Below are 10,666 nucleotides of genomic sequence, written 5' to 3'. Positions count from 1 at the left end.
CGGTAGCTTCAAACTATCCGTAAAAACTAGAATTTTTAGATTTTTCATTCTAAGTCTAACTTTACGTTTAGAAGTAAAATCATATTTTTTACTCTTATTAATACACAAGCTCTACTCAATTATTTATATATATATATATATTATTTTAATAATTTAATACACATATAGTTAAATAAATAAAATTAATATAATAAAAGTATATTTTTATATAAAATTAAATACTTTAAATACTTAACTTATCATATTTAAGTAGTAATTAACAACTTGATACTCTGTTCCATTTTTCTTTCAATTTTATTATCTCCCTCGTCTCTCTCTCTCTCTTTCTCCGAGACTGAGAGACTGAGATATACTTCTTTGTTTCCTTCGTTCTACCTAAATAAATACACTCTTGATCCCATTTAATTTACGCTGCTTGCCCTTCTCCTCCTCAATCGAACCCCCTCCCCCTTTTATCTCCTTTGGCAGCAGCTGCTGTATCTAGGGTTTGCATTTTCGGTTGGTTTTGTAAACATGGAAAGATCTAGCGGCAAACTTCCCAGCAACTTCTCTCAAATTTCATCAGGTTGTTTTTTTTCCTGTTTCCTTTCCTCTCTTGTTTTCCCCAATCCCTTTTTTTTATTTTGATCGAAAGGAATTAAATTTCTTTGGATCTTTACATCAATTTCTTCACCCACCAAATGGGTCTAAGTCTTAACCGTTAAATCCGTTTGCTTTATTTATTGTCTTTGCTTGTTTATTTGTTTGTCTGGTATCGTTTGATTTGCTAATTGGTTAAGAATTTTGCAGATAATGCGTTTTTTGATGCTTCCCAGTATGAATTTTTTGGTCAAAATTCTATGGAAGAAGCGGTGTTGGGAGTTCTGGAAGATGGTGAAGTGGAAGCTCCTATGTTTGCATCCATTGAAGACGATGAGTACCGTTTGTTTGATAAAGGAGAGGTTGGATTTCATTCCTTTGATATGTTCCATTAAATCTTGGTTTCAAATTGCAATGTTTATTGATTTTGAAACATGACTGTTTCAGCTCTAATTTACCTGTTATTTACTTTGTAGGTTGGAGGTTTAGGGTCATTATCTGATATGGATGATCTGGCTAGTACTTTTGCAAAGGTATGTTTTATTTATTTATAAACGTTGCAGTGTGATGAATGTCAATAATTAGCATTTCTCAGTAACAGTTGTTTATAAGATTGGTATGTATGCCTGTTTCCTGAATTGCCATTCGCCTTTATTTTTTATTGATTTATTTAATTTTATCTAAATTGCAAGAGGAGTTTAGATTAATTGTTTTCAGTAAGCTGACCTATCCAATTTTGCTTTTTTACCATATGAGAATAGTGTTAAATGGGAGATAGGGGAGATCAGAAATACTGTTTTAAACAATGACTTCTCCATTCTATTTGCCTAAGAACTGGTTTGAAGATGGTTGTTTTGACATGGTGTTGGCAGATTGAATAACTTAGCATTCATATATTATGTAATTCTGCAGATTCAAATATGTTTGTTTTATGTTGTTCTCTTGCTACCTATTTTGTTTTGGTTGTCCTTCCATAGTGATTGGATTATAATCTCTCTCTTTTTCCTGCAGTTGAATAGGGTTGTCACAGGACCAAGAAATCCAGGAGTTATTGGTGATAGATCTGGTTCGTTTTCAAGGGAAAGTAAGTATAATTATGCCTGCATATTGTGGTTAAAATCTGTATTGATGATTGAAAAATCGTAATATCATTTTCCATACGAAAAAAGATCACACTTTTATTCCACTTTTTTGCTTGAAAATCATCGGATCAGTTTGGTGTATATGCTAAATAATTCTCTCTCTCTCTCTATATATATATATATGTGTGTGTGTGTGTTATACACAAAATTTTCAATGGAAAAGAGGGCATAAATGTGTATTATTTTATTTTTCAACTTTTAAAACAGGAATTGCGTATATGGAAATCTGAAGATGGATTTAGATTAAATGGAAATTGGCAAGTGTCCTGTCTTATTACATCGTTGGCATATTTCTGAGCTGACTTCTGCATTTTCCTTTCCAAGCCCATTAAAGCTTTAAATACCCCCCCCCAACCAAAAAAAAAAAGAAGGAAAAAGTGTGCATACTCTTGTTCTTGTTCTATCAGAGTTCCATGTTGAATTACATGCAATTCCTGTTACACAGCTTCCTTTAGTTTAAGCATCAACTTTCTCATCTTTCAAGATAACCAATAGAATTGTCCATTTGTTTAAAATACAATATCTGAACTTGCCAATTTGTCGAGTTATGATTTTATTCTGTTCAACGGTGGTTGATAACATTTATATATCAATTGCTTATGTTTCATGTTGTGAAAATTATTTTCAGGTTCATCTGCTAATGACTGGGCTCAAGATGGAGAGTTTTTAAACTGGATGGATCAGCATATGTTTGATACAGAAGATGCTCAAGAAAGCAAGAGATGGTCCTCACAACCACAATCATCATCTGCTCATTTTTCAGAATCAAAACCTTTGTATAGAACTTCATCATATCCCCAGCAGCAACCAGAGCCTCTCTTCATCTTTGATACAGATGACGCTCAAGAAGGCAAGAGATGGTCTTCTCAGCCACAACCATCTCCTGCTCGTTTTTCAGAATCAAAGCTTTTGTATAGAACTTTGTCATATCCCAAGCAGCAACCAGAGCTTCACTTCTCAAGCGAACCAATTGTTGGACCCAAATCATCAACCTTCACATCTTTCCCTCCTCCTGGTAGCAGAGGCCAGCAGAATTTGCCTGGCAACCTAAAAATTCCTGTTCTTACTAGTGGATCTCAGTCACACTTCTCTGCAGCAAGCCTCTCTTCGATGTCTACCACCAGTCTTCATCTGGCCAGTCTATCACAGGGATTACATTTTGGTGGTAATTTGCCCCAGTTAACATCTCTTGGCCTATCTTTTAGTAGCAGGTCTCAAAATTATTGGGTTAACCAATTTGGTCTATTGCATGGAGAACGTGCTGGTCTTTTGCATCATATGTCGCAACAGCAAATACCTCATCTAAATGGCCTAATTTCTTCTCAACAGCAGTTTCAAGAGCAGAGACTACATGCAGTCCAACCATCTTTTGCACATTTTACTGCATTGCAATCTCAACTGCATAATTCCCATCCTTCATCTCACAAAATGATGTTTGGACTGGCTGATCATAGGGAACATCGAACTAAATCATCACAAAGAAACAGGCAGAACATGCATTTTTCTCAGCAAAGTTCAGATACTGGTAGCCAGAAAAGTGAGAGAGGATTGGTGCAATTCAGATCCAAGTATATGACTGGTGAAGAGATAGAGAACATTCTCAAGATACAGCATGCCGCCACGCATAGTAATGACCCTTATGTAGATGATTATTACCACCAAGCTTGTCTTGCTAAACGATCTTCTGCATCTAGGGCTAAACATCAATTTTTCCCATCTCGCAAGAAAGAATCACATTCTCGATCCCGTAACAGCGGGGATCAGCATTTGCATCTCCATATGGATGCACATGGGAAAGTTTCCCTCTCTTCCATTCGTAGACTCCATCCTCTGCTTGAAGTTGATCCTCCCTTAGGTTCAGGTAATGGTTCTGATCAGAAAACTGTGAGGCCTCTAGAGCAGGAACCTATGCTTGCAGCTAGAATCACCATTGAAGATGGTTTCAGTCTTCTTCTTGAAATAGATGATATTGACCGGCTCATACAATTTAGTCAACCCCATGATGGTGGGGCTCAGCTCAGACGGAGGCGGCAGATCCTGCTTGAAGGCATGGCGACATCACTTCAGCTTGTTGATCCACTTGGAAAAGGTGCACATGCAGTTAGCTGCGCTCCGGAAGATGACATTGTGTTCTTAAGATTAGTCTCTCTTGCAAAAGGCCGGAAGCTTATAACTAGGTTCCTTAAGCTTCTCATCCCTGGGGGTGAGCTTATACGAATAGCATGCATGACCATTTTCCGTCACTTGAGGTTCTTGTTTGGTGGTCTTTCTTCGGACCTGGAAGCAGCCAGGACAACGAATGACCTTGCAAAGACTGTTTCCATGTGTGTTAATGGAATGGATCTTCGTGCGCTTAGTGCATGCCTTGTTGCAGTTGTTTGTTCTAAAGAGCAGCCTCCACTTAGGCCCCTTGGAAGCTCTGCTGGGGATGGTGCGTCTGTTATTTTAAAATCAGTTCTTGAAAGGGCAACTAAACTTCTAAGTCATCCTTCTGGAAATTGCAGCATGCCTAATTATGCCTTCTGGAGAGCTTCGTTTGATGAATTTTTCACCCTTCTTACCAAGTCTTGTGTGAGTAAATACGAGATAATCATCCAATCAATACGAAACCAGACTCAGCCATCCACAGAAGTCATCAGTTCAGGGGCTATAAGGCGTGAAATGCCTTGTGAGCTTCTACGAGCCAGTCTTCCTCACACAAATGAGTCCCAAGGGAAGCTTTTGATGGACTTTTCTCAGCATTCTGTGCCCATGAATGGATCCAATTTGCCTGCTGGGAGTACTAGCCAAATCAACTCCGAATCGGTAAGGGGATAACAAAGAAAAAGGGGTCTTGTGTGAAGATCGTGAACAATGCACTCAATAGGATAATAGAGGCAAAGGGTAAGTTTAGATGGGGGACAGGCCTACATTATTTGCCGAACTGTTCTCCTTCCACTCTTAACCCCCTTTCCCTTTTCTCTTTTCCTTCCCTAAAATCCGGGGAAGTTGACGAAGCTTATCATAGTAAAACATGAATGTCTTTGACGAGTGGAAGTTGTTAGTTCAGCTTCTGGGGAGCTATATTTTGGTGCTCTGTTTGGAGACGCTACAAAACCAAGTGGAGGCGTTGTAGTAGCAGCAGCAGTAGTATTAGTGGGTTAGAATGAAATTGAATGCACAGTTGATCTGTTACAGAACCTTCAGAAACACGCCTTTTCGATGCGGATTCCAATGATGTCCAAACTGGCCTTTTTGTGTGTGTTTTCTCCTTGTTGGAAACCGAGTATTGAAGGGGTGGGGCAAGGGCTGGCTTATCTGAGAGATCAGGAATCAACCTGTAATAATGTAAAAAGTCTTCAAACATGTTTTATTTGATGAAGGTTTGCTTTTAATGTTATATGCCAAGCAATATTTGTTTCTTCTATTCTCTTTTCTTCTCTTGTGAAATCGTTTGCAGCCATTTTTTTCTCTTCTTAGAGCGTTACTTGCTCATAACCTAAGGTGATATATTGCCTACATCGTCAACATCAAGATATATCATCACACGACATACTTATATGCCAATTTTGTTTCAAGTGTGTCGTATTGTAAATGGACATTATATTCAACATTAGAAACAAAATATTAAGTATGACATGACATTTAAATAAATGTTTACTGAAGTTTAATAAATTGTGGTAATCTGTTGGAAGTATAATAGGAAAAAAGCACTCAACATTTGGTGTTGTCTCCAATTATGTCCCTATTTTTTTGACCAAATTTATCTTAATGTTTCGTTTTTTACACTCAATACTTTCTGCTATTGGAAAAAGGTTTAATAGGGCACAATTGAAAAAAGATGTAGGGGTTTGTTCCTTAAATTTGTTATTGTGCCAATATGCAACCGTCAAATAGAAAAATTTATATTGAAAATGTTAAGTGGCTGTACAGTCAACTCTTCCTACATATTTTCTGAGAGTAAATTATTTGTCTATCAATAAAATTTTAGTTATCAAAAAGTAATGAAGTACTACATCATCTCTCTCTCCAGGTTAGAAGGCAAACCAATGGTAAACAAATTATACAGATAACAGCTATAAACAGGGAAGTTTGTCATATACATAATTAATCCTAAAAAAGCCAATGCTTTCTTCTTGCTGCTCCGGTGGGAACATCTGCATATATATATATATATATATAGATGGACTTCATTAATCTGGCAGATGAAATAGCAAGAACTGGGTGAAAGATAATGCATTATAAGAAAAAGAATAGAAAATGGGTCTCACCTCCACTTGCATACAATGAATTGTAATGCACTTCACTCCAGAAGCTCAGCCAAACTTCTGTAATACAACATAATAAGCTAATTAGTTTAAGAATCAGCTGATAAAAGAAAGGGGGATCTAATTGCCTTCAAGGGGGATCTAATTGCCTTCTATGGATACTTGATTCAGATCACCGCATGAAAAATCAGGCAAGATGATGAAATACCATCTACCTCTAGTAGGACTTGCTTGTTTGGGCATGATTTCAATGTAGCAAGCATCACGAAAAGAGGTGACTAGACAAATTTTGGCTCCAAACTGCAGTTGATAGAAAAGAGGTCAAACATCAAAACCAGAAAGCCGATGAAATAGCTAAGCTAATAGATAGAGTTACACAATTAACCATTTCTGCATAAGCATAACTTAATAAACGTTAGATAATCACAAGCAAGAATTTCAAAGCATTGCTTAGTAAGATTATAGAATATATACATAAAAGGAAAGGCCTTTTTCATTGAATTTCATTAGCATGTACTATCATATTCATCTCAGGCAAAAGGCAGATTAAACACTATAACCTTGGAGGTCTGCAACTAATTTTTAACCGATGTCCATTTACCACTTGATGAAAAATAAGTGGAAGATCTGAGTTATTTTAAGATGAAACAAAAAAAATAGAGAATAGACTGGGGGAAAATGAGCTTGTACGGGGAAGTAACAAGATTTCATTCAAAGGAGTCAAAAAGATGAAATTTCAACTTACTCGGTCAGCAGCTGCTTGCAGAGTGATATGATCTCCCCATTCCCCGGATCTAGTAAACAGAAAATTTAGCACTAAATGAGTTACTGTTCACTCATTTTAGATCATTAAAAAATCTTACATATTCATCCAGAGGCAAGATTCAATATCTAACTTTTTCATCATCTTCAGGTAGCTTTTGTACTTCATTGGAACATAACTTTCATACAACTTTTTGGAATGCTTTAGCTGAGAAACAAGAAATTAAAATAAACAAAAAGAATAATAGAGAGTTAATGTAAACATAAAAATGATTATTCTAATCGCAATTGTTCCTTATCTAGCCCTGCTCTAGGAGATAAAGATAATAATAGAGTTGAAATAAAACTAGATGATATACCAAATTGAAATTCTGGCTACTTTGGTATTTCAAATGTATAAATAACCCTTATATATATTATAAAAAAATAGTATATGATCTTGTTCTCTGAGTAGGAACATAGGCATCATACATGTGTGTGGGCATCAAGATATATACATGGAAGTCTTCGAGAATTCAACTTGTACTTAGGTGTATTATATGACAAGTTAATAAAAGAAACCTTTTATTCCTGAGACTATGTCAGGAAATGCATATACCGATGTGGTACTCTTTCTTTTATATAATGCATTCACCTTCGCCCATATAAACAGAGACGTAATAAATCTCACAAACAAAAGAAGGGAAAATATTCTTTTGTTTTTCTATAAGAAGGGGAAAATGTTCCTAAAAGTGAAAGACATGAAAATCACCTATTTAATGAGGAGAAATAACAAAGTCGGAGTATTTGCAAAGGGGAAAGCTTCTTTGTCACAATAGCTAATATTTATCCGATGGAATAATATCTGAAACTGAGAGATGTTTGCATTTGTGGAGCAGAATAAAGCTTACCTGCTTGACAATCTGCCTTCTAATATGTTCGTGGTAGTCTGGATTGCGGAACAGCTGATCTGCTAGTGCTCGGAACTATAAAAAAAAGGATACTGTCATGGAAGATTTATCAAGAAAAACAGCAGATGTAGACAAAGAAAACAGTAATAATGCAAAGAATAAGTGACTTTGATATTAAAATCTTATTGTTTCATGTATGTGCATCTGTATCTGGAAATATAGATAGGTATAATATCCATATGATAATTGTGGATAAAAAAGGTGATGGTAGAGAAAAGACTAATCATAGGACAAAAAGAAAGACCTGGCAATTTCCATCACCCTCGATTTGCAGTTCAGCTAAACCATAAGTAGCCAGCCTGAACAAAGGGGGAAAACCCATCATAACTAATTAAACGCAAACCAATTTAAACAGATATCTGAAAAGGAGAGTATTGAAGGGAGGTTATCAAATGCAAAATCTTCAACCATCATATTAGGATGCAAGTCTTTTTTTATTCCATATTTGCTATGTTGCCAGGACTTGGGTGTGAGAGCGGTGTCCTGACTAGCAAAAACCCGAGCAAAATGAAGCAAATTCACAAAAGAAAACAACACAGAAGTTGGTGAGGAAATAAGATGAACGGCTGTCGTAAGATTGGATTGAGAAATTATTACTTCTGAATGCAATTTCCAAACCCCAAAAATTTAATTATTTTCTCTCATTTTTCTTATTTGCATTTGGATGTTTCTCCAATCTTCCTACTCATGTTGGTTTCAATCTCTTTCTTCCATCGCATTTTTTTCATCACCCTAGACAAGTCCAGAGAACTCTACCCACATCTGTTCCAATTTATGAAAACATGAGTACTCCACCAAAAAAACCGAGTCCGAGCAACAACTCATTCTTGAGCAATTAATACTGACCCAGTAAGAATGGTATCGTTTTAGACTTTCACGAGTCATATAATGCACAAAACTATTAACACCACAAGTCCAAAATGGTTTTTTGAACTTGAAACCAACGAAGAACAGAATTCAAGCCACCTTTTGGCAAAATGGAAAGAGACCACAAAGTTTTTCAAAAGAAACAGACAAATTAAACATCATAGAAACCAAAGAATTAAAGACGAAACGAAGTCCATGTTTAAACCACTTTTGTTTTGTATAAGCTTAAATGGGAGCAGACTATAAGTGGTGAACAACCTAAGATGAAACAATCAATGGGAAACTGATATAGTGAGTATGACAAGATCACAACCTTTCATAAAGTCGTTCATGATCTAAGGTCGCATCATTCACATCAGGTATTTCCCCATTGACACGAGAAGTGTGCTGTCAACAAAATGATCATGTCAAAAAATCATCAGCCAAATAGAATGAAATGCAGGTGAGATCAGACATTGCAATAACATTAAAGTTAGGAGCAAAAGGAGGCGTTATAGTTTTTTGAAAACCTTGTTAAGCTGAATTCACAATTTCCTAATCAAGTGCGAGATAAACAAAAAGGCTAAAACCAGGACGCTAACTCTTTGGTAGACTCCTATATTTACGATAAAAGATGGTAAAAGACAAAAAGACAATATAACACTTCCTAGTAATACTCCTAAAGTTACAACAAATGTGAAGTGTGCTCTTTTACAAATGTACTTTTAATATGAAAAGTTCAAAAAAATGATCATCCCATAAGAGTGATGCAGCACTGATACAAAAAAAAAGCACGAATGACGTGTTTATCAATATATATCATGCCATAAAAACCTCCGCTTCAGTCAAAAATTATGCCACAAAAATGCATACAACTCATGCACCAGGAAAACATGCTATAATGGGAAAAGAAAACTTTAAAGTTATTGAATTGATAACAATTAAAGAAAGAAAAAAAATGCTAGGATCTCAGACGTGATGAAAATAACACATGTAACACAATAAATTTTCTCCAGAAGCACCATGCTTCTGGCAATATATTAAGTTTTCAACGACCACCGGCAAGTCTCGTAGTAGTAATTCCTAAAGTTTCCAAATTATAGCATGTCACTCAGCAGAACATAGTCCTCAAAACTACAACGGCTAGTCCGTGTGGTATGATTTTTAAACAATGCAAATACTTCAACAGAGTGACCAACCAACATAAAAGTGGTAGAAATGGTTATACCGGAATGGAATCCAGATGAGAAAGCCTTTTTCCAAGCTTACCATTGTTGTGTAAATTCTTCTCTTCTGCTAAGATGGTTGCTATGGCTTGACCATCTTCTGTATCTTGGAAGCTGCTATTCAGGCTTGAGCTGGAGCTTGCACTTGCATTACCATAGCCTTCACTCATACTGTCTCAATAACAACATTCAGCCATCTATTGCACTGATAGGAAAGGTTGATAAGCATCCAAATCGAGCAAATACTGTATCAAACACCTAAAAGAATTACTTAAAAAATCCAAGTTATCCAGATCCTCCATGGGTATGCTAGAAATACCCAGAAAATGAAAGACGAAATGTGATTCCTATCAAAACTGTTGTTAAATTCCATATAAGCATATGATAGATAAAAAAAGCGGTGGGATCGTTTAACTGATTCTTATAACTATCTCTCAGCTAAACAAGATTGAGATAAGTCTATGTTAAACAAAAGCAGTTCCAATTTAACAACGAATCTCCTATAATTATCATCTTTTTCTTCCATTTTCTCAGCAAACAAGCAGAAGCACAAGTCATCCAAGCAAGACAGGAGCAAGGAAATGGACATAAATGAAAGACGAAAACAAGAACAGCCGTAACCACATAAATCCCAGAAAAAAATGGAAATAGAGAATACCCAGATAAGAAAAACTGAAGAACTTCGAGAATTTTTGACGTATGATTCGTTAGTTTGTTTTATCTTCTAAGCTGAATCTGAAAAGTTCTATGTTCGCATAAGTGTGCTCATTTAAATATGGTTGGACGGTTACAAATGTTACCATTTAAATTAAAAAAATAAAATTATATATATATATATATATATATTTAGAAAAAGAAAATACAATTTTTGAAATAACTCAAAACTTTAAAAAATTTCATTTCAACCCTTAAAC

General features: G+C 35.7%; 2 protein-coding genes across 2 annotated transcripts; one reads left to right on the top strand and one right to left on the bottom strand.

The window, feature by feature from the left end:
- The first annotated feature begins 285 nt into the window (after positions 1 to 285).
- LOC120146455 (protein PAT1 homolog 1-like) lies at positions 286 to 5,133 on the top strand. Its single transcript, XM_039160003.1, has 5 exons — positions 286 to 565; positions 790 to 941; positions 1,056 to 1,112; positions 1,591 to 1,663; positions 2,350 to 5,133. The coding sequence occupies exons 1-5, from the start codon at positions 514 to 516 to the stop codon at positions 4,536 to 4,538; spliced, it is 2,523 nt and encodes an 840-aa protein (XP_039015934.1). The 5' UTR covers positions 286 to 513; the 3' UTR covers positions 4,539 to 5,133.
- Positions 5,134 to 5,792: 659 nt separating this feature from the next.
- Positions 5,793 to 10,462, bottom strand: LOC120146435 (OVARIAN TUMOR DOMAIN-containing deubiquitinating enzyme 11-like). The gene is made up of 10 exons (XM_039159994.1): positions 10,411 to 10,462; positions 9,755 to 9,923; positions 8,861 to 8,934; positions 7,925 to 7,979; positions 7,621 to 7,695; positions 6,865 to 6,938; positions 6,714 to 6,762; positions 6,184 to 6,268; positions 5,972 to 6,028; positions 5,793 to 5,857 (listed from the first exon to the last, which is right to left on the bottom strand). Exons 2-10 carry the CDS (start codon positions 9,920 to 9,922, stop codon positions 5,814 to 5,816), a joined length of 681 nt encoding a protein of 226 aa, XP_039015925.1. The 5' UTR covers position 9,923; positions 10,411 to 10,462; the 3' UTR covers positions 5,793 to 5,813.
- Between the last annotated feature and the right edge of the window lie 204 nt (positions 10,463 to 10,666).

The sequence above is a fragment of the Hibiscus syriacus genome, unplaced genomic scaffold, assembly GCF_006381635.1.
Source record: "Hibiscus syriacus cultivar Baekdansim isolate YM2019G1 unplaced genomic scaffold, ASM638163v2 tig00110926_pilon, whole genome shotgun sequence".
NCBI lineage: Eukaryota > Viridiplantae > Streptophyta > Magnoliopsida > Malvales > Malvaceae > Hibiscus > Hibiscus syriacus.
Note: the sequence above shows the minus strand (reverse complement) of the source record. Positions and strands in the feature narration are given on the sequence as shown.